Source organism: Amphiura filiformis, chromosome 19, assembly GCF_039555335.1.
Source record: "Amphiura filiformis chromosome 19, Afil_fr2py, whole genome shotgun sequence".
NCBI lineage: Eukaryota > Metazoa > Echinodermata > Ophiuroidea > Amphilepidida > Amphiuridae > Amphiura > Amphiura filiformis.
This window is the reverse complement of record NC_092646.1, coordinates 18,522,109-18,547,639: the sequence shown is the minus strand read 5'-3', so window position 1 is coordinate 18,547,639 and position 25,531 is coordinate 18,522,109. Positions and strand designations below refer to the sequence as shown.

The 25,531-nt window shown below is 36.9% G+C and overlaps 1 protein-coding gene across 1 annotated transcript; it reads right to left on the bottom strand.

Annotated features, from left to right (window-relative positions):
• Positions 1 to 16,660: 16,660 nt before the first annotated feature.
• Positions 16,661 to 25,090, bottom strand: LOC140140279 (dimethylaniline monooxygenase [N-oxide-forming] 2-like). Its single transcript, XM_072162067.1, has 4 exons — positions 24,856 to 25,090; positions 18,934 to 19,451; positions 18,197 to 18,339; positions 16,661 to 17,805 (listed from the first exon to the last, which is right to left on the bottom strand). Exons 2-4 carry the CDS (start codon positions 19,445 to 19,447, stop codon positions 16,849 to 16,851), a joined length of 1,614 nt encoding a protein of 537 aa, XP_072018168.1. The 5' UTR covers positions 19,448 to 19,451; positions 24,856 to 25,090; the 3' UTR covers positions 16,661 to 16,848.
• Between the last annotated feature and the right edge of the window lie 441 nt (positions 25,091 to 25,531).

The window sequence follows — 25,531 nt, the reverse complement described above, 5'->3', positions numbered from 1 at the left end:
CAAAAAATTCAGCATTTTATAAATGAAATAGGCCTACATGTAGGCCTTTATCTAAAATAACATGGCCGGGCCAGGAAAAACACACTAGCGCATAATATCATGATCATGCTTTATAATACTGAACAAATTGTAAAATCCCAATGTCGTGTGTTTTAATATAAGTAGATTTTTTAAAGTTCAAATTATAGAGCTATAAAGTCCAGTTGATATGTTTTTTTTTCTCATCTCAGTTCAGTGCTCTCTGTGTTCGAAACCACGATATTAAATGATCACAACATAAAGTCAATTGGTTACAAACCATGCGTGAATAAGTTACTAAAGTATGACGTATGGCGCAATCGATACCATTGATAGTTAACTTATACAGGGATTGATTTTCTTTACCAGTTAAATTTTACCTAGCTGGTCAATGACCTGACGGTGTTTTTAAAATGTAAGATATTTTCCCTAATATTAAAACTAATATAATGAATGCAGCAATTATTAATAATATAATGAACTGAGTGCAATGCATTCGTCAAGATAATTGCACTTGCCATGGAGTTATTGCATTTAGCTCTCGAGCCTATCGGCTCTCGAGCTAAATGCAATAACTCCACGGCGCGTGCGATTATCTTGACTAATGCATTGCACTCAGTTCATTATCCTTATCATAATCTTTCCGCATACACGCCACCGTCACGCTCATGGAGCTTCCATGGGTGAATCGATGCACTTCAGTTGAAACTGAACAAATGATCAGAGCCTATCCCTGGGTGTTATACTACATACATTTTAGTCGCTGGGTAACCAATATTGCAAAAAAAAGGTACGTAGCTTTAAATTGATGGGATGGGATTCAAGTTTATTCCATATCTATGCTGACCATCAGATCGTTCTACCGTTTCACGATTACTATATGGCCCGAGATTGCCGAGAAGGCATTGAGACAAACAGCATGTACGTGCACTATTCCAAAGGTTAATGATCGAGAATGAAAAGAACAGATTAACTTTATCATGTTTGTCTCCCTATGCATGAGCGCGTATATTTATGGCCTTTACAATATTTTCTTATGTTCTTGATTAAATGAAATCCTAGCACAAATAAATCGTCTTCATTCAATTTATTTTCTATTTTCTGTGCATAGTTGTGCTCTCTTTAAGGGCTGGGGTATGAGCGACCTTGAAGTACCGGTATCTGGAGAGGGGAAGCAATGAGTTACCCCAAATCACAGCGGCAGGTAGTGACTGGGCCGCCGAGTGCTAATATATATTTATTTTGGAAGGTTCGTGTTTGTTTTAAATTTTGGGGCGTTTTTTCCAAAATTTGATATTTTTGGTGATATTTCAAAAAAGCGACATGCCAAAGACAACTCTTTGGGCACATAGTTTGTTATTGTTATTGCAGTTCTTTCCACATACCTACGTTAACATTCGATTGGGTGATTTACTAATATTATATATTTTATGACTGCAATTTGGCGTTTTCAATGCGTTTTACACGTATCATGAAATTAAGGCAAATATCTAGTCACGCTGCTTTTAGAATTTTTACCTGATCGTCGGCTTTTGCAGGCAACAGAATGCAGACTGGCTCACGATAGATGTCGTATTCCTCTATGTGGTTCACTCATTGATAAAATGAGTTTGCATTCCTTGTAACAACACACACATTGCCGTCTGGAAACCGGGTCTGGTACTGATTTTGGGACAGCCAATTAACTTCAGCGCCGTATCAAATCTCATAAAAACCACACGACTGACGACTATGTGTTTATGTTTCCCGCACGAAAGCTTGTGTCTACATCTATTACTATACTTCTTTGGAAACGTTGACCTTTGACCATTCTTTGTATAACGCCCTGATATGACCTTGATATGTTCGCTTGATTGGGTACGTTATAGCATCCATTTCATTGTTAGGACTTGGTCAGTAGATAATACTTGCAGGGATACAATAGTTTAACATGGTGTGTGAGCATGGTGAAAGACTCATTATTGATTAGGCGCGGACATATTAAAGGCACAGGTCCTTTGCGTGTATAGCAGAAAATTATAATAGAATGTGTGAATAGAATGTTTGGAATTTTAACTATTATACTAACTGCATTCTGCATTATATATTTATTTATTTATTTAGGCCTATGCCTATTTATTTATTTACTGACTTATTTATTTATTTTATTTATTTGGTATATTAGTTAGTAGGCCTAGTTAGTAATATTCCATGATAGGCCTACGTCGGTTTATTATTGATTGTTGATAACTTGACAACTTGATTGATTGATCGATTGATAGTCATTTCACATTATATTCCTAGTTTATAGGCCAATTTGAATAGCATCGTACATTAGATAAATAGACCTATCAGTATTGATTTATTCTATTCAGCAATATCAAGGATTACTATCAAACTTCTCATAGCTGATTGTCAGTTGGCTCAGTGGTAACGCAGTAGGTTTTACAACACCGAGGTCCCGGGTTCGATTCCCACCTCTGCCTATTTTTTGCAAGGCTGAGAAAAAATGAAATTTCTGGACTGCAAACTTATTTGGCGCGCGATCTGAGCTGGTCCTTTTCTGGTGGCTGTGTCTGTTACAGGCACACTCCCTCTGCATCCAAACCAGGTTCACGCTCATTACACCTCCCTTAAAGCAATTAGAAATAACTTGTCAATTTTCTCGAATGTAAGTTCATACGTGCTGGTGATAAACAGTTTCTAAAAGTTTAAACTGACATTCAGCACAAAAACCCAACTACCCTTGAATTTTCGATGTGTGACACACATCTTCATCAGAAGAAGTCCTATATAGGATGTTGTGATGGACTTGCCCTTTTGTTGATCATTGGCGTCATTCCAGTCCTTGATCACGATTTAGTTCTGGCGTTCTGCCAACCTTCTACAACGCCCTCATTCGACCAAAAGTCGCCAATGATCAACAAAAGGGCAAGTTGCCTCGTGTATGTTCAGCTTAAGGGATCTGGAATGAGCGTTTTGAGCGTTTCGACAGTATTTTTTTGTGGGACATGAGAGCACATCAGACATATCGAATTGCATACTGAATACGAAAATGTCTTTCTGATATCAAATAATTTTCATTTTTGAAATTCACGATATAATACAAATTTTATGACAAATTATTAAAATTTGATATTTTTCACTTTTTGATATATATAGTCCTCGAAGTAAATTTTATAAATCTAATGACATATTCTTAAAGTGTATGTAGCTGGGAAAATTTTAACCTTTCATATTGAAGATATGGATTTTTTTTTTTTTATTTTTTAATTATTTTGGTGTTTTGGGAAAAAAATCCATATCTTCAATACGAGGTCAAAATGTTCAATTGATCGTCGGCTTTTCATCCCACCTACATACAATTTAAGTATAAATCAGCAGTTTTATAAAGTTTACTTCGAGTACTGTTAAATATCAAAAATATCAACTTTTAATCATTTGCCATAAAATGTGTATTATTATTATTATTATTATTAACGAATACTTATATGGCGCTCTACAGAGATCACAGCGCCTTACAATATAATACAAAATTACAAACAAACCAAGAAGCAAAAATCAAAAAGAAGCACATAATAAACAAATCCCTAAACTTTAGGGAATAAATGGGTTTTCAGATGGCGTTTGAAGATTTGGACGGACGTCGTCTCTCTGATGCCAACAGGAAGCTGATTCCAAAGATATGGGCCAACCACGTGAAATGCTTTGTCACCAGCCGTACGCCTCGAGCGTGGAACAACAAGCCTGGTAACATCAGAGGAAGAACGGAGTCGACGCCTAGAGTCATCATTGCCATCTGAAATATTGTACAAAACAAGATCATTGGTAAGATAGCAAGGAGCTAGATCATGAAGACATTTATAGATATATAACAGTATCTTGTACTTAATTCTGTCCTTAACCGGAAGCCAGTGAAGAGTACACAAAAGCTGTGACGAACTTTGGTCCCGTCCACAAGCAAATACCAACCGCGCAGCCTTATTCTGCAGGCGCTGAATACGCTTGAGGTCGACTTCCTTGGCGCCAAAAAGTAACGAATTGGCATAGTCTATTCGGGACAGGACCAAAGATCGTACAGCGTGGTGACAGGCCTCTTGTGTAATGAACCTTCTTATTCGCCATAGATTACGAATATGAAAATTAACGCTCCTACACAGACCACTGATCTGGTCGGACATATTCATGCCGGAATCAAATATGACGCCTAGATTTTTTACAGAGGAGGTAGTTTGAATGGTTATGTTACCGAGCTCCATTTGAATAACAGGCAATGCACTCAATATTCTTGGTGTGGCAATTACCATAAACTCACTTTTGGCTTGATTAAGTTGCAACTTGTTTTGATACATCCAGGTGTTTATCTTGGATATACAGTTAGAAAGTACACCAAGAGCACGGTCACAATCTCCAGGAACCTTAGGATCAAACTCACAAAATAATTGTGTATCATCAGCATACGAGTGAAATTTGACATTATGCTCCCTAATTATGTCACCAACAGGATGGACATACATAATAAAACACTGTGGTCCTACAATGGAGCCCTGTGGAACAGAATAATTGAAAACATGCTGATCTGACATAACACTGTTAATCATCACTCTTGTTCTACGATCTTCAAGGTACGATTTGAACCAATCTAAGGCAGGCCCGGTGATACCAAAACGACCTTCATTGCGAATTTCAAAAAATCAAAATTATTTGATATCAGAAGGACATTCTTCGTATTCAGACTGCAATTCGATATGTCTGATGTGCTCTAATGCTCCACAATAAATACTGCCCAAACGTTCACATCCCACACCTTAAGAAAATCAATCGCATTATCGTGTTCACTCTAGCGTCAGTTTGGGCCCTATTTGACTCATTATTATTCATTAGGCTGCGTTCACATAGAAGTATACTACTCGGTATACGGTGCACGTTTTGCAGGTGCACGCGTATAGCTTAAATCGAGCAAGGCAATTTCATAGTACCGGGTCACATAAGGCTACGATCACATAGAAGTATACTATTCGGGTATACGGTGCACGTTTTGCAGGTGTACGCGTATAGCTTAAATCGAGCAAGGTAATTTCATAGTACCGGGTCACATAAGAGGGCACTATTCAGACTATTCGAAAAGGCCGTATACCTGCGTATAGTAGTATAGTGGGAATCGTGCGTGTTCGATTTTAGTGCAGCGTATACCGTCCTAATTTTAAAACTAAACCATATGTGGGTAAATTCATTTTTTTTAAATAGATGCACTATCTAATTCTGCACATTATGACACCTCATTGAATGCAATGTGATCTCAAGAAGTAAAGTTACAAGCATTTGATTAGACGAAGGAAATTGGTAAACTGACCTATCATGCCTATACTCTTAATCGCTATATGAAATATGCTCATTCGATCAGGCTGAGTTCACATAGTATACGCCTAGATGAACTCAGCCTGATCGAATGAGCGTATTTCGTATAGCGAATACCGTATACCGTATACTTCTATGTGATCGCAGCCTAAGGCATCATTCAACAAAATGGTAAAATGAATCAAGTATACAAGAATAAGAGCATCTATTTGCATTTTCCTGTATGCAATGAGATGTAACGTGTAACGCAATAACCGCCGATACTATCGCTAAAAATATGGAATCAGGCAACCTATTGGAGAATAAAGTCGAATTCGCACATTTCCTTGTATACCTATGTGCAATAGCATTACAGAAAATAAGCTTTACGTTGATTGTACCGATTCTCGCGCAATGGAAATGGGTAACGAATAATGGCAATGAAAGAGTGACATCTATGAACACGACCATAGAATTTGAAGAACAATGGTCAGAAAACAATGGTAACTTTGAGAGCCAAACAAACATTACAAATAAAACTGAGGCAGATGGTGATGTTAGAAGAACCGTGTCCTGGCTCGCTTTAAGTGTCTTACTGATTACGCCTGTGACTTTAGTGATATCATCACCATTATCGGGATTTCTCGGCGATAAATTTGGATATAAATTCCCTCTGTTAGTGGGTTTAATTGCATCACTGATAATGAACATATTGTTTGGTATGTTTTCAAATTTCAACGTAGTGATGGTTGCATGTGCTTTGCTTGGACTGGCTGATGCAATGATAACTCCAAACGCATTTGCGGCAATTAACTCAATTTATTCTCCCACAACTAAGAAAGGAGATATTGCGTTAAGTATAGCAATGACAGCGAGTATGTTTTCCTTTCTTGGACCTGCATTCATTGGTACGCTAGTCGAATATGTAGGGCAGAAAATTAGCTTTTTGGGTTTTATGTGCCCATATGTTTCCTTTACAATATTAAGCATCATTTTAATGTATCTACTTGGAAAACCCGATGCCAATTCTGGGAAATCCTCTACGAACAACGCGTTATTTGCAGCTGAGGATAGAAAAAGCATAACGTCAGAAATAAACTCAATGCTCCACATATTCATGAATCATGAAATTCTCTTGACTATGGGGACACTCGCGGTTACTTATTTTCCAAGAAAATCCATCGAATGCATAATTGCAGTTTGGATGCAGTCTGAATTTTCAAGCGGTCCTTCTTTAGTGGGATTTGTATTGAGCTCTGGTGTTGTAGGCTGTATCTTAGGTAATATCTCTGCAACATATTTCGCGATACGATTTCAAGAAAGTATTGGTACTCAATCAGCGATCGCCATCATCCTTGTTGGCGTATCGACCGTTTTGATTTCGTACGCCCCTACAACCTACGCTGTTTCGATCTTTTTCGCTGTGAATATATTTTTTGCGACATGTGGGAGATACAGTGCGATGAATATAATGTCTTCAACGGCTGAAAACCTGCAAGATGTGCCAAGAAGCCGTGTCATGTGTATGGCCGCAATCGGATATCATATACCGAATTTTATATCTCCGTTGATAGCAATACCACTTTACAATTCTGTGGGATTTCGTTACATGTGTCGGGTTATTTGTCCAATATGTATATTGTACGGTATAATGACATTGATATATTATAACTATTCCAACATGCCAAATAAAAGCAAAGAGTTAAATGGTACATTTTTAAAATCTTTTAAAGATGGGGCAATAACAAATAGCGACGACGAAAAATTAGAGCTATTGGGAGAATAATTTGACAAAAAAGTGTTGTAAAAGAAAGTACATGTGTGGTCCAAAAATAACACAAAGGTTGATTTCTCACTGTTGAAAAATCTGTTTCAAGTTTTTGTTGCATACCCTTAAAAACATCTGTCTAAAAGAAGTTGTTGAAAAATTGACTGAGAAAGAATGTAAATTACAAATGTGGCGCCAGTTTTAAGGTAAAGGGTCAAATTAATGTTTGTCCACATGTAAGCCTTTGAAATTTTTAATCGGTGGTGTAATTTCGACTTGCGTGAATAAAAATTGATACTCAAAAACTCATCATATTCATCTTGTCGAATCAAGAGAATGAACCTAACTTAGTGCGTTTGGAATAGGGATGAATTTAGGAGAACAAAATTCTCGCAAACAAAATTTTAGAAGAGTCGTCGCGAGAATCGAGTCTCTGTCTCAGATTTGATTCTCACAGAGACTCTTCTAAAATTATTTGTGATGCGACAAGTTATGTCAGACGGAATGACATACGTGTGAGCCATGACGTAGTAGATAAATTTGGTATAACATGTGTATGTGCATAATAGTTATTCCAATCCTGTTAAGCAGTCGTATCCTAGCTTAACGTAATGCGATAATCGCCACTTACTTATCTACTATTTCCATTCGAAATGAATGTGGAGATATCGTTGAAAATGCCCACAATTTGTCCATTTCAAAATATGTGAATGACAGTCAAGGATAACTTGATCATACAAAGGAAAGTCTGGCATTTTTCCTGGCGTTACGACGGTTCATATGAACGCGACTAATTTTCACCACAAAAAAGTATTCATAGGGTCCACAACTTATAGGTTCCCCCTAAATATTTTTTTTTTTAAATAAATCAAAAAATATTTGACGAAATGCAAACGTGTAAAAAGAATGATATGTAGCCTTATTTGTTTTACACTTATGGACCAAATTATAGCGTCACACGTCATTGCGCTCAGTCACAATGGTTCATTATGTAAAAAAGAGACCTTTGCATCAGAGTCCATAGGAGTCAACTCTCAAACAATACAGAAGGCCACGCCTATTCATGTGTTTGTTAAAGAAAACCTGCCTGCTAATGGGCTCAGGTGCAAAAACGGTGTCTTTTTTACATAATTAACCATTGTGACTGAGCGCAATGATGTGTGACGCTATAAATTTTAAAAAATGGTATACAGGGGTAAAACAAATAGGGCTATGCATATCTTTTTACGTTTTTTTTATTTAAAAAAGTATTAGGAGGAACTTATAAGTTGTGGACCCTATATTTTGAAAGTAAAGTCATGGTATATGCATGTAGTGGTCCTTAATCTTCAGAAATATTAGGTTTTTTGTAATAATAATATTCGGAAAGCACTGAAATCCCCTTTAAGAGGCATGTTAGACCTGTTCTAAAATCAGATGAGGTGGAAATAACGTGTTTACGCCCCCACAATTTGCCAGATTTTGGTGGCAAACATTTGGCCACAAGAGGGCCGAAAGCTGTATCCCAAATCGTTGGTCGACTATATACAGGCAAATCATGTATAAACGTACGCATAAACGCACGTTTAAACGCGCGATCCACGTGCCGCGTATGGAACATCGCAATTTCTCCATTTTTACGACTAATCTTCCAGAATCTTCACCACGAAAAAGTATCATTTTGAAAATGCATGATATGCATGTAGTGAGCCTAAATCGACTAAAATATTTGTTTTTTTGACAACCATATTATTTACGAAGCACTGAATTACGAAAAACAATTATAAGCAACATGGCTTCAAAACCATGCTGTATTGAAGTAGACATACGACCCGCAGGACACTAAATTTAAAGTGTTTCGCCCTCTTGTGACCAGATCAGATGTTGGTCTATGTTCTAGTCGCCTTGTGCTCCTTCGTGACGCAGGAGCATAATCCAGCTTGGAACAGAGACAGCAATATTTAGGCCCTACGCAGGTTTTGAACGCCGTAAAAGCACGCGATCTACGCAGGACATATGTGATGCGATCAAGCAAAATCAGTTGGAACTCGGAAATATTGAATTTGAGATATAGCCAAACAAAGGAACTATCTCCTTTTGTTTCCTATTGTTTTGGAAACTCTTTAATTGCTCATATCTTTGGAATTGGTTGTTCAATTTCAACGGGGTTTTCTGCAAAATCCAGCTTTATAAATACTTTTTACTATCCTATAAGAAACTGAAAATTTAATATTTCTGAGTTCCTACTGATTTGGCTTGATCATATCACATAATCACAATCTATCTAATACTAGTTCACTATACAAGAGTTATTTCGATTTGGTTGAAGACATGGTGAATTTTGCTTAGGAAGTGTTATTGTTTGTGCATTGATTTACTCGTGCATGAAAATGGTATTGCCCTTCCATTCTGTATGACGATGTTAATCATTGACCTGTGAACATTAATATAATAAACGCACATACCCACAGGCAGGTTTTCGCCACTGACTGAGCAAAGCTTTCGTTTTAAAGGAAAAGGAAAACAACGTTTGCACAGTATTTTTTGTGGGACCTGAGAGCACATCAGAAATATCGAATTGCATTCTGAATGTCCTGATGATATCAAATAATTTAGTCAATAATTATCAAAAGTTGACATTTTTGATATTTATCAGTCCTAAAAGTAGACTTTATCAATCTAATGATATGTACTTAAAGTGTATGCTGGTGTGTATTTTTTTTTGGCGTTTTGGGGAAAATGCGAAATTTTCATATGATGGAGGGCTTTTCATTCTAGCTACATACACTTCAGGTCCGTACGCAAAAGTATACAAACAATTTGCGAGCGTAGCGAGCCAAAAACATCAGGCTTTTTACACCTTTTGGTCAAAAAGGTCACAATTTTGGGAAGAAAGTCCACTTTTCACAATATCCCCCCTTGGAAAAAATTCCACTTTTTCAAAATCAGCACCCCCCCCAAAAAAAGATCCTGCGTACAGGCCTGATACACTGTAAGTACATATTATTAGATTTATGCAAATTACTTCAAGGACAGTTAAATTGCAAAATGTTAATTTTTAATCCTTTGCCATAAAATGCATATTATATCGCGAATAAAAATCAAATTTATTTGATATCAGAAGGACCGTTTACAAAATGCAATTCGATATGTCTGAAGTGCTCTCAGGTGTCACAAAAATACGTGAAAACGTCACGAGCCCTTAAGAGACAAAACTCAAACATTTCCATATAGCGTTTTATTTTATTGGTCGGCCTATTTGCCACTGTTCTCATTTGCTTTGCCTAAAAATGCTTGATGCCCTCCTCTTTTTACCCGGTAGGCTGCATATACCCCCTTAGCTGCATATGCCTAAGCATAATATGTCAATTATAATTTGACTCGACTGCTCAGCACAAGTTTAGCTTTTCAGCTTGGCTTGATAATTTTGCTTGAGCCTGGTCCCATCAGGACCTTAGCGTGTGCCCGCCGGACCGACTGGAAGTAAAGTATCAAACGGGGGACGGAACTACCATTACAATACTATATCATGTACATGTATAGTTAACGGCATGGATAACAAAAACATTTTACCATGATTATTAAAAAGAAAATACTGCATACTTACTTTAATTCTGCGTTCTCGATTGGGATTGCTGTAATATATTGGTTTTGGTACAGAACCCGGGGTATAGAATAGACCTTCGTTGATCACCAGCAGCCGACACAGTAAATATATCCCGAAATGTACCGGTATGCACTAGTTTTAAAACCATATTGTGGAACTAAAAGTATCTTCACTACCTATCATAAAATGGACTAGTGGTCTTAATCAAATTTACTTAAACAGTTCCAAGAAGACAGGTCAATCATTTCTTTGAACAAGTTCATTTGGATTGTTAGATTTCACTGTTGACATATTTCTTTTTGTACAAATCCAATAAAAATGAAGATGTTAAACTCACATTTTAGTGACGTTTCACCACTACACTAGTGGTTTCATCAGACTGGCAACTCATCACATCTGACTGCTTCCTACCGGCAGCGTCAAATTTACTTATGAGCAAGAGCAAGATGGTTCTATTCCCTTCCTTGACACTCTGATCACAAGAAAACCTGACGGGTCAGTGAAACTCAGTATATACAGGAAGAAAACGCACACTGATCAGTACCTTCAGTTCTCCTCCCACCACCCCTCCATCAAAAATTAGGTGTCGTCAGAACCCTACTTGACAGGAGTGAGGCGTTAGTCACTGAGGAAGTGGACAGACAGATAGAGGAGTCCAATATCCGCGAAGCGTTATCTGGCTGCGGTTACCCAGATTGGTCAATTAAAAAAGTCAAACAAAATAGAGCCACTCCAAAAACAAAGTCTAACTCAAAGAATAACGATGAACAGTGAAAAGTCGAAAGGCATGGTGGTAGTTCCCTATATAGAGGGACTATCTGAGCGAGTTTCTAGAGTTTTCAAAAAACATGGTTTTTCTACTGCTATGAAACCCCACCGTACCATCCGCAGTATGCTTGTTCACCCGAAGGACAAACTCCTCCCCAACAAAAAGCAGAGGCGATCTATGAAATCCCTGCGGGGACTGTGCTGGCACTTACATCGGAGAAACCGGCCGTCCTTTCGGTGTTCGCCTCAAAGAACACCAAAAAGAGGTGGAGAAATTTGAAACTAAGCCCTACACACGAGCCAGCCGCAAGCCATCAATTACAGACATTCACAAGTCAGCTATCACCGATCACGTTGCCTCAACAAACCATACCATCAATTGGGAGGACTCAAAAGTCATCGATAGAGAAGCTGACAAGACCACCAGATGGCTGAAAGAAGCCATCTGGATTCGCCGAAAAGGAAAAGACACTCTAAACAAGGACGAGGGGGCCTACTCACTCAACAACATCTTTGACCAACTCATCACGCCCTCTATAGTGGTTCCTGTTGCCTATAAAAGGAAGCAGTCAGATGTGATGAGTTGCCAGTCTGATGAAACCACTAGTGTAGTGGTGAAACGTCACTAAAATGTGAGTTTAACATCTTCATTTTTATTGGATTTGTACAAAAAGAAATATGTCAACATGTCAATCATTTGACGATATAGATCAAGGTAAATAAAAATTCCTTTAAAAAGGAATGGGCGCCCAATGGGGGCTTTGATGTGATGTGCTGAAATGTAACCGTTTGGATAATTTTCTTTTTCTTAAAAACAATAATGTAACATTTAAAGCATAGTAAGCAAAGAAAGAATAGGAAATGTAAAGCATGTTTATTATTATTATTATTATTATTATTATTATTATTATTATTATTATTATTATTATTAGCAAAAAGGGTTGCGGCAACAGGGCATCCGGCCTTTACAATTTTGGTAAAGTCCATACACCATGTATCATTTGACCCAACCTGGCGATTATCTGACCTTTATCGCTAGATTAAACAAGAAGAGTCCTCAAAAAGGATAAAGTTCCGCTGATGGCCTACTGATAAAAAACAATCTAGTCTTTCTTGACTCAAGGCAGCTGGCTGGGTCAGTCTTCATACTTCCCTGCTGTGTATACTAGTACATCAGATAATAATATACATGTAATGTGTAGGCCTATCATATTTTCACTGGTTTTCATTAATATTCAACGTATTTTCACTGTTAAAACTGGAAATTCGGTATTTAACCTATTATGTTACTTTTACTAATCTTTGGATAAATTAATACCACCAAAAGTAACATTTGTGATGATAGTCAATAAGTGCAGGTGTTGATCTAGTACGTGTATTCAACCAAAGTATTCTAAGCAAAGGCACAATAATTATAAATCATAGAAAGTTTTAAAAAATTAGCGAAATCTCTGGAAGGCAAAGTTGCAAAGTTTACATTGTAAACATCGAAAAAATATTTGTTTTCTTTGGGTATTGACAGTATTCTACAACTGTCATTACTTTGGGTCACATCCCAAGATCCAATAACATCAATACAGATAAGAGTAAATAAACTGAGAACGCGGCCATTCTGATGACATACAGCAGAACCAATGAGATGCCTTGTTACATACTAAACAGAGGGTTAATGTCTCTGCTACATCTCCTAGCCTCCATGAACTCCATCCAATTGCATTCTGAATACAAAGAATGTCCTTCTGATATCAAATAATTTTGATTTTTTGAAATTCGCGATATAATACACATTTTATGGCAAATGATTCAAAATTGATTTTTTGATATTTAACAGTCCTTGAAGTAAACTTTCTCAATTTAATGATATGTACTTAAAGTGTATGTAGCTAGGATGAAAAGCCGACGATCAATTGAAAATTTTGACCTTTCGCATTGAAGATATGGATTTAGATCTTTTGGGGGAAATGTGTATCTTCAATATAAAAGGTCAAAATATTGAATTGATCGTCGGCTTGGTTGATCGTGACTAATTGTCCAAAGCATTGTTTCTGTTTCTTAGCATGCTAAGTCATTTTAAAGACATCTCTTGTTTACTCTATCGATTTGCACAGCCCTTCGATATCAACATCAGTATCATTTTTTGGTCGCTGGCTTTAACGAGCATTTCATTTCATTACTTTTGAAAATTCATTTACTCCCAAAGGTTGATACTATTCACCAACTATTTCATATTGCTTACTTTACTTTTACTTACTGTTATCCACCACTTTTGCCGTTCATAGCGTCGTGGGGAAATGTAACTTTCTTTCCTGGGCGAGTCGTGTAGCCTCACTCATGGTAATCCCATGACTTGCGAGTACTTCCTTTACTCCATCTCCCTCGGCAGTGCTAAGCAATGCAATATTTTCATATTGCATACTGTTTTATTTTCCTACACTGTACATATCACAGCTATATATAGGCTATATAGGAAAGTAGCTTCTGTGTCAAATCAATCAAGTCCAGTAAGGGTTTCTCATCAATACACACATCCTATATCATTTTCAGGAATTCTATGCATATCCTAATCCTTCAAAAACTGGCAATGAAAGTCAAATTTTAATATTTGGTCAATTTTTGGATATAAATGCCAAAAACATACCTTTTTGCGTTTTTCGTATGTTGTGACAACCAATTCAAATTAAGACTTGTACAAAGACTAATTTCAAGTAATGCATTCTCATTTGTGGAAAACATATTTTTAACTAATTATCAAAAAATAACATAAATATTAAATTTACGAGCTAAATCTTAGCCTGTGTTAGATGTACCCACAGTACCCCGGGCACAGTCCCCACTGTACTGATCATTGTGAAATGCAGGAGTGTGCCGTACCCGCGGTGCTGTCACTGTATACAGACAGGGAAAATAACCTGAATAGGTAATAGCCCAATTCAGCAACAAATCCCGCTCAGGAAATCTCAGGATCGAGCCATTTTTTTTTTCAGATTTAGCCATTTACTGAAAACACCTGGAGTGTACTTTTAAATGAGCCTTTATATAGGAAATGGCTTTATAAGCCTTTATATAGGAAATGAGTTAATGAAGCCGATGAAAGCATTTATATATCCATAGGTCTTGCGGTTCTTGAGTTGCAGAAATGACACCACATATATCAAGCATTGGGATCTCATTAAACCCATACATACTATTTCCTCTTGTTTTGGCATCTTTGTTAATTTTGTCTTAATATTTGAGTGCAAGCACCACTAAGTTATTATTCCCGCCAACCCACCTTAAAACTACAGTTCAAGTATGAATTGTATTCTATTTTTTAATTTTTACAGCAGAAAAAATCTAGGAATAGGACTTTTCAAATTAAATTAAATTTGAAAATATTAATTATCAATTATAAATAGTTTTGGTTTTAATTAATATAAAAGCCTCACAGCAAATAATTAAAAACTCACAGCAGTTCTTAAAAACAATTCTTGTCACTGTACAAAAAACTACGAATTAGAACAAATATATATACTACTGATTAATATTATGACTATGCTTATAAAGTGAATTACGATTATTTTTTAGTCTAACTAATGAAAACAAATACCATACCGTATTCCAAATTGTCAGTCTAAATTCATAATGACTATTATTTAACAATCAATCGGATGCGTTGTTTTATATTAATCATAATGCATTTGATACCTGATTTGTGAATGATAAGTCCAGCGTTATGAATCCCACTATTTATTAACTTATTGAGATATCTGTATGTAGTGGAGAAAGTGTTCGTGTCTTAAGCTGAATTTATATTCCATCGAGCGATTGCTATTTGACCAATAAGGTAGCACGCTTTTCCCAATGCACAAAATGCGATCTATCTCGTTTACTAAAAACCAATTGATATCGCTCAGCGATGTAGTGTAAATTCGGCTTTACGGCTGAGGATTTATCTCTCTGAAACATTCTTATCCAGGTATATACTTCGAATTTCGTCAACTTAATGTTTCTTTTTTGGATCCCTTAAAGTATTGTTGTTGATTGAAAAACATTGGCACTGCACGCAACTACTCCGCTATTCGTCAAACGGCAAGAGTTTCTAGAATGCTGCTAAAATAAGAAAACTTTTAATGCTAATTTATTGCACATTCTAGGGAAGCGTGGTTACCTTATTTAAATAGCCGAGTGAGAGGGTTTTCAATGAAATATTTTTTATGTCAAAATTTAAGCATGTATGAAAGAATATATGAATATTTACTGCACATCATATATAACGATTCGTGATACCAAATTGTGGCACATTTGATGTCGTTTAAGAGGCAGAGAAATTTATTTCAATTTTATATAGTCCAAAATATTTATTTAATTGAGCAAGAATAAGGATAGAAAAAACGTTGAAAATTCTTTGTAAAAATTATATTAGACCCCATCAAAGATTACTGTTTCCTTTTTATGGTAATCTAATCTTTTATTTCCTGAAAAAAAATTGGGGTTTAATGTGGATTCTTTAAATAATTGATAAAAACATCGAACGTGCATACAAGAAAAATGGTAGACTGACTGGCCATACCTCGCAACCGACGCGATGTACTGCAGAGCACGTGGCCGAAATCAAAATCGATTTATGTGTATCATTGTACCCTCGTATTAATTGTCTGTATGCGCTTAAGAATTCAACAATATAAAAAATGGTAGCTCTATTATAATACACATTAATGTTTTTAGGCAAATAAAATTCCAAAATATGGTACATTTTCTGCCTTTCCTTGTCACGTGGTAGGCCTATGTTGAAGTTGCGATTATATGTTCAAATAAGTTTTAGATGGATACCAACAAGACAAGTGACCGAGCGGTCTAAGGCGCTAGGCTCATAGAGTATCCAAAGCGGTGCGCCGTGAGTTCGAACCCCGCCGCTCAAACTTTAAAAAAAGTAAAATTAAAATTTTCCTTTTTTAAAATTTCATATTGGGGAAATGTGACTGAGAGAATTTATGTATGGCGTGGAGTGGTGTGGCACGGTTTGTTTACGAATGTTGTGATGATTGAGGTTTTTGAGCGCGGCAGTTATACAGCGTGCATTATGGTTGATTTTGCACCTTCAAATATAAAAACCCTCTTAAGGACTTAGTAATAGGAATCTTTCTTTCCTAAAGGCACCATGTCAACAATGCCTCAGTAGAAAAGTTGCTTTTTGCCTTGCAAAAGTACCATAATTTTTAGTAATTTTCTGCGATTCTTTTTCTCCAATCCGATCAGCTGGATCAACCTTCCTTTTACGCATCACCATTCCAATCAATGGTCGTGGGGAGTTTAGTGTCATACGCAAATTAGGTTTAATTCTATCTTTGAGTATAAAAGTTTACAAAGCAAGTATGTTATTGTCCGAGCATGTAAAAGACCTAATCGAATGTGTTCATAACAGTAAATATATTATGCTGATTAATAGTCCACAAAGTCCTACAATAAAAAGAATGGTCGCCAGATTAGAAGTTTCATCCTCAGGCACTTGCCTCGTCTGGTAAGCTCCTGTAATCCGATCCCACGCTGTCTCTATAGCCTCTTTGGCACCATCCCATTTGCCAGGACCAACTAATCGGTACTGGTAAGGATAGCAAGGTCCAAAGAAACATCGCAATGACAGCATCGGATCTTCAAACATCATCTTCCATAAATCTGGCTTCGCGCCGATTTCACTCGCAATCTCGTCCATGTAAGGAATGAAATCAATTTTAGTAGTTAATCTTGGTGATTCTCTACATGTTTTCTTTTGGATCTCTTTGTGTTTCGCAATATGTTGCACCATCTGATCTTCGGAAGGCAGTTTGCAGATTCCTTTTATCAATCTCGCGCACCATCTGCTTTGAAGCTCGCTGACTGGATTCACCGGACCTGCTTGTTTTGTCAGCCCAATAATGGCCAGTGTCGGGTGCTTCAAATCTGGAGGAAACATAAACCTGTACAGATGAACCTTACAGTTGTCCACGCTAACAATTGACGGATCGATAGGAAAAGTGATGTCATATCCGGTTCCTAAAATGACACAATCGATGTCTTCGTAAGTACCATCTTGAAATTCCACACTTGTTTTGGTTAGTCGCTTAACATCTGGTTTGAGTACGATATTCCCGTTGACGATATGGTAAGGTAGCTCATCATTTACTGTAATACCTGAAGCAAAGATTCCATGTTTTGGTTTTAATGGATGTATGGTATGATCCAGGCGATTGTTGATTCCTCTCTGCAACTTCCATTCTCTTAGTGGTTCCGGTATAAGACCGCCAACCCTGCGTATTGCTATAACGTCTAAAGGTAAACCACCCTCCTGTAGACGCGACAAGATCCAAGATCCTCCTCGTGTGCTCAAGTAAACCTGTATGAAGTTGAATATGGACAAATTAGATCTCCAATCCCTCAAGAAAAAGAGCATGGTATCGTAAAGAGTACGACCAAACCAGTTATGTTATGTTAAAATAGTTTGTGCAAGTCCAGCTAGTGAGAATCCCATCTGCCCTGCAATCTATTTCTCATTTCAAACCAGTGATAAAAAAATCCGCCTTTTTAAATTTTGTTTAATTTTACTAAATTATCCTCCCAAATTTGGGGCCTTTAAAAGCTTGGATCCATCTATAGCCCCATGGTAAATCCGGGCCTGCGTACATAAATATACAAAAACTAAACCAAACAAACAGACAGAAACAGAACAGCCGACGTTTCAAACATGAGTAATATAGCTTTTTTCGTAACAGTAAAATGTTAATTACCTTTTCAGCAATCCTAGCTAGTTCTACTGCTACGTCACAAGCTGAATTTCCAATACCAACCACCAGGACACGTTTGTCGTCGTACCCTATTGGTCTCTTGTAATCCTTTGTGTCTATTACATTACCTTGGAAATCTTCTAGACCTATAACCAATAGAGCAAAGGAAACAAATTTCAATTAGCTGAAATTCAAAGAAATAAAAATACAAATGTAACTGGTATTATAACGGTTATGTGTTTCGATTCATTCACCGCAAGAGAAGTATGATAGTTTTCTTCGTTTCTGGACTAAACTATAAACAAGATAAAAGGTTACATAATGTAGGCTGTCCTTTGTCTACGGATTATCAAAGGGGAGCTTTTTTTCAGTAAAAATTCGTCTAATGGCACACATGAGCTACATTTCCGTAAGAAAAGGTTTACGTACAAATAGGTAACTTCCTCCTCTGAAAAGTCCAACAAGAATTAAGGGTCCGCGTCCTTACGTGCTGGTAGATTTTTTTACGGGAGGCACTTTTAGTTTGTACCTAAAATTCCAGTTATGTCAAGGGAGCTCATGTGCGCCATTAGGCGAATCTTTGGCTCTGGAAGAGTCGTTCATCCTACTGAAGGTTTTCAGCTGCAATATCCCAATTTTCATTAATCAGATTACACATTATAATCAGGGTTGTGTATATTACCTTTTTTGTCGTTAATTCTAAAAAAAATACAACTTGCTTATAATGATCTGGTTTATACCTGATAGCTGTGGATAAAGTGGTGTTACATCATGACCATTGCACACCAACACTGCATCATAAATTTCTTGTCCCACGCAGCCGTCTTTGTTTTCCAGGTCTAATCTCCACCGCCCTGTTGAATCATAATCATCAGTTTTCGAAATAAGCTTGACATTGGTGTTGAATACTATATGAGGCTTCAAGTTGAATTTCTCGGCGTACATGTCTAGATAATTGTACACATGCGAATTATGCAAATAATTCGGGAATTCCTTGGGCATTGGAAAATCACTGAATGCCATGAACTCCTTGCTTATATTGGTCACTGTTGATCTGCACACGGTCGTAGTACTAAAACGGTTCTCTGGTTTATCTGAATACTCTCGGAAACACCAAAGTCCGCCTATATCACTAGTTCTCTCGTAGCATACTGGTACGAGTCCTTCATCTAAGCAACATTTCATCGCTACAAGACCACTGGTTCCGGCGCCAATGATGGCTACCTTCTTTGATTTGGTTTCCTCCATACTCATGATACTTTAGAAATACAAATAAATAGTTAGAGTGTTAGAAACGAGTTTTCAACCAGTCTTTGCGTCTTTCATAGCGTCCATAAAGCGTAATAAAAAAGAGAAGCCCGACAAAGAAATAATAAGAATGATTAGCCTATACATGATTAAATGTTGACTGTTAATTCTATAGTTAGTTTGCTGTACATTTGGCAGAAATGCCACTGTTATTCCATGTTATATTTCCTCTACCAGTGGACTTCGGTTGTATATATAAATGCGCATATATAAATGCGCACGTGACCAGATGGCCAGTGCCATGTTCGTGTTACCTCACTGTCAATCACTGAAATTGCGACCACAGTTCCAGGTGGTGGCCGCATTGCATTCTCTAAATTCAGTAAATTTTCATCGTCAACCGTGTAATTGAATGGGATTATTTTGAAATTTTAAAACGCTTGAAATATCACAAACAAATAGGCCTATGTTGATAAATAATATAAATACAAGTTAAAACCGTTGGGGTTCGATAATGAACCCCACAAAATTAGCCATACGGCCGGGCGGTTTCACAAGTTGCCGGCTCGATCATGTCATCCGCCGCCTGCACAGTTCTGACCTTATCCCCTCACCTTGGTCTGGGGCGGACATTTAAAAAATGAATTTAGAAGAGCAGCAACGACATCACTTGCATTACATTCCAGATGTTAATTCTACATCATATGCAAAATTTGAGGAAATTCGCACGAGTCCGTTTTATTTTAGGGCCATTTGTCTATAACTGGTCTTTACATGTAGCCCTATGGAGAGAGTGCCGTTGAGGGCGCTATAACCCCATTTTAGGAACAAAAATGTGATTTAAAAAAAACGGACTCGTGCGAATTTTCAAAAATTTTCAGGGTATTTAGTATGAACATGTAGAAATATAATCAAGTAGTTGCCCTACCTGCTCTCCTCCGAAAAAATTAAAAGTCCTATACCTCAATGATAATGAAACCTAGGTGCCTTTCATACTTTCATGCCGTTGCGACAAGAGGCATGACTTATCAGCCATTCACAAGTCTTGATTGTGTCTGTTTGTCTACAATGCGCGTGTGTCACGTCGCTCGGCGGCAAGCAGCATGATAGTATGAAACCAGCACTACGTCATAGATATGGCCAATTGGCACGCCCATTTAGCACGGAAATTATGAAATATAAGTTCGTAAATCAGCTATATCTAGCTTTTCCGTAGTTAATTTTTTTTTCCGTGATGGAAAATGTTAATAAAGAGTTTATCTTTCGGGTCAAGTTATGTTACCCTTTGCAATCAATGCCACTATTTTGCAAAAGCAATTTTCCTTGCGACCTGTCATTTTCCCCTATACTTTTGCACGGGGAGTTTATGTACATCCGGGTACCTTATATCGTTTAATACGGTATGGCGACTTGTAGATGTCACGTGCGCATTTATATATGCGCATTTATATATACAACCGAAGTCCACTGTCTACCATTGTCTACAGGGAGGATAGCAATATTATTTATTTCTCGCATTTACGGCCCTAGCTGCTAGCTATTTGCGGGAAGGAGATAAGTTTAAGGGATCCAAAATGAGCGTTTATTGCGTTTCGACAGTATTTTTGTGGGACATGAGAGCACCTCAGACCTATCGAATTGCATTCTGAATACGAAGCATGTCTTTCTGATATCAAATAATTTTCATTTTTAAAATCACAATATAATACAAATTTTATGACAAATTATAAAAATGATATTTTTCAAATTGTTGATATATAACAGTCCTCGAAGTAAATTATATAAATCTAATGATATATTCTTAAAGTGTATGTAGCAGGAGGAAAAGCCGACGGTCAATTGAAAATTTTGACCTTTCATATTGAAGATATGGAGACCTAATTTTTTTTGGTGTTTTGGGGAAAAAAATCCATATCTTCAATACGAAAGGTCAAATTTTTCAATTGATCGTCGGCTTTTCATCCCACCTACATACACTTTAAGTATAAATTATCAGATTTATAAAGTTTACTTCAAGTACTGTTAAATATCAAAAATATCAATTTTTAATTATTTGCCATAAAATGTGTATTAAATTGGGAATCTCAAAAAATCATAATTATTTGATATCAGAATGACATTCTTCGTATTCAGAATGCAATTCGATAGGTCTGATGTGCTCTAATGTCCCACAATAAATACTGTCCAAACGTTCATACCCCAGCCCTTAAGTGACCGCTTATAGGTTCGAATTTCAACCAGTCTGATCACGAAGCTCCCGTGGCCAAGTGGTTATAAGGCACAGGTCAAGACCTGAGGTCCTGGATTCGATTCCCGGGTAAGATTACTTTTTGTTCTTGTCTCATTTTAATATTATTTGTGACGGTGAACCTGGTGAAAAATTATGTTTATTTGGCAGATAATTTGACAATTCTGTTGAATAAATTTTGAACAGGATTGTACGAGGGTTTTGTGCAAATAATCGATACACAGTTATACGAACAAGTAAACCTTCAAATGTGTGTCTCAACCCCATTAGCTCAGTTGGTAGAGCGCCGGACTTTGGTAGCATTTCATGTTTTCAAAAGTGCTCAATAGTACGCACATGCTAACTATCGAGGTTTTTGCGATATGAGACTATGAGTTAATCATGCAAGTGTTTCAATTGTAAGTACGTATAAATGATTATCCAAAATTTAAATTTAGTTAAATTTTACGCACAGCATATTTTTAACAACCGTTTCTTTATTTCGTAACTAATTTCTGGGACCATGTGATTACATATAGGAGAAGAACATGACTTGTAATTCTTTATTTCAGTGTGCCCTAAATTTTTACAAACACAACGAAATTTATATTTGGCCTCACTATCCTCATCAATAGTGCCCTCATGAACTATACATTCACGGCCATTGCCCTCGAATATCCAAAATTTAAATTTAGTTAAATTTTACGCACAGCATATTTTTAACAACCGTTTCTTTATTTCGTAACTAATTTCTGGGACCATGTGATTACATATAGGAGAAGAAAATGACTTGTAATTCTTTATTTCAGTGTGCCCTAAATTTTTACAAACACAACGAAATTTATATTTGGCCTCACTATCCTCATCAATAGTGCCCTCATGAACTATACATTCACGGCCATTGCCCTCGAATAACACGCATTTATTAACAAAAACGCTCAAAACGCTGCTGACCACCCTCTATTGTTTTACATAGTCGTACTGGAAGGATTTCGATACATGTTGAATTCAACCCATTTCTGAGACACACGTTTTGTTTTGAAATTAATTTTCTCGGTCAAATAAAAAACAATAATTGTAATTCGCTGAAGAAAGATTTTTCCAACTCTATCAGGCATATTGTACGGGACTATATATTATAGTTTTGCCAGAATATCCGTTTTGATTTCACCAATTTCTTGCGACTCCCAAAATGTCCAACTCAGTACTTTATTTCGAATACAACTAGTATAGCAACAATAATTGATTATATCTATTGTGGCATGCAGAATCATCATTCCATGCATATACATGTCATGGGTATAGGCCTATTCACGCGTTGATTTTGAAAAAAAAAATGGCAGTCGGAAGTGAGCAATTGTGCAATGAAAACGGAAACTCGGACAAAACTATGATATATAGCACTGTATGATGTGCTTTAGAAAGTTTGGAAAAACTTTTCATTAGTGAATTATATTATTTTGAAAGTTAAAAGGTTGACCCTAAAATAAAGCTCACGAGCGAAGTTCAGGTCTGTCAAAATCGAATATCTTACACTAGAAGACTAAATTTCATGCCTAAGTTTAACAACAGGATTAAAAAAAAAAAACAGCATTATGGCTTTCTTCTGGTGTTTAATACTGAAAGAAGCCTTGTATCACGATAGCAAACGAGTGACTAGCGGTCTGAGTGATCTGATGTAGAACACAAAATTCAAATCAAAACGTAGTGGATAAAATAAAAATCCCTTTAAAAGGGAGTACCCAGGCCGTACGGAGGTCACATGACTGCACAACAACCCCCCCCCGGACTGCCCCACCTTGGCTCCACAAAGAGGCTGCAAAGAGGTAGGCAGTGTATGCAGTAAGCCTATATAAAACACAGGTCTTCTGATCAGTCAAGAAGGTGGTGATTCAACCAAAGAACTAGTACTCCACAACAGCTGAGCTATGATTGCTGAATATTAAAGTATATGAACTACCTGTATGCTACTACTAGCCATCACTGGTACTACATGTAGCCCTCTGACTGCAGTCAGAGAACATCAATCCCCATTATGCCAATATGTTTGTATATAAATGTATATGAATGCATGTGGTGTTACTATGCTATAGAACATTTGGCTCAGAGGTCACAGCTAGGATATCAATTTAAAGTAAATGATTTGGTACATGAAGATCAATCAAAACTAATTATGAACTTGAGACGGCCAGATTTAGTGACCTTCTCTGTCAAACATTGCACAGATTCTCATGTTGAGTATCTGTGATTTTTGTGAGTGAGAATGTTTCACTGGCAAATGCTTAATCAATGCTTAATTATTTTGATAAAGGTAGGCCTATATCAAACAGTCTAAGTGGAATAACTTGCATGATGGGAGCAGGAGGATTTTTTACAATTAATTTAGTGTCCGATTATAATAGCAGACTTTAATAGTAGTAGTTTAATGGTTCCTTCTAATTCAGTCTGTGATGAGAACAACAATGCAATTAAAATCATAGATGTTTAAGAAGTGTGACCTCAGACCAGCCAGCCAGCTAGCCAAGTTCATGAATTAGTGGCCATGGCCATTCACCGGTCAACTTTCATATTGCAACATCATCGCTATATGTCAAAAAATAACTTCATAGGCTACAGAACAGCTGTACGAATAATTGTCATGAGGACTTGAATGAGGTTAATATTCCATCCATTCCCTGGGTAAAGTCAAGCACTACTAAATATAGTTTTATGAATTTTGTCATGTGGAGTGAGGTTAGTTTTTTAGTAGCCTGCAGATCCATTAGATACTCTGCATTATCCTGTAAAATAATTTTAATGAGGACTGAAGCAAATGCATTTGGCTACTTCGTTTCAAAGTAGCCAATTTGGGTTCAAAGGACAAGGTCTAAACTGAATGTAATATCACCAGGCTGAAGCCTGGGTGAAAAAAACCACGCCATGATACGGTGTACGACATGTGCCCGTACCATGATCACTTTATTAACAATACTATAGCGTCCATGGGTAGGATAAATATATGTGTCTTGGAACCTGAACATGTTTAAAGCAAAACCTCCAATGTAATCAATTCGCAATTTTGTTTTAAACATGTTCAAAGGCAAAAGACACATAGGAGGTTTTTTCGTGATTTGTTGAAACGACAACTACTAAGAGTAAGACAAACCGGGTGCAGTTACACCTGGTGTTTTGAAACGAATGAACTTACTTTGTCTAAACTGCGTTAGCTGGGTGTCGTTACTGTCCCGACCTTCGCTGACTGTAAGCTTCTATATTATATACTAGGAAAGTGACAACAAGTGAATAATAATAGTGTACAGTCTTATCCAAACCTGCCCAATTGTGCGGTAGAATTATTTGACATTGACAACACTTGACCAGATAATTATAATACTGGCTGTCAAAGACGTGTCAAGGGCATTTATGTTCGGTATAAAGCATGGAAGTACTGCGCGCTGGCATTATTATACTACAGCTGTATACGCCATAATGACTAGCATGTGTTATGCACTTTCAATTTCTCATGCGTTTGAATGGGAATTATTTTGCCTACTCGCCACAAGTTTGGCGAGCACATATCGTTCTATATTTTGACAAGTTGACATCGAATGTTCTATTCTATATTGTTTGGCAATAATGTCTGTTGCCAATAGTACGTCCAAAGTTGTAATTTTATGTTTTTGATCGCAAAGATCGGATATTTTTATTCCCGATTCCAATTCTGCACCCTTCGCAAGGGTGCAGAATTCGGAAGATCTTTGACGATAATTTTGCCTTTTTGGACACTAAAATGGCCACTAGCCATGCTTCGAGAAACCAGCCTTAAGTGATTCTAAGTGTTGTAAGAATAAAATAAGTTAACGCTACTTTAATGCACAGGCTAG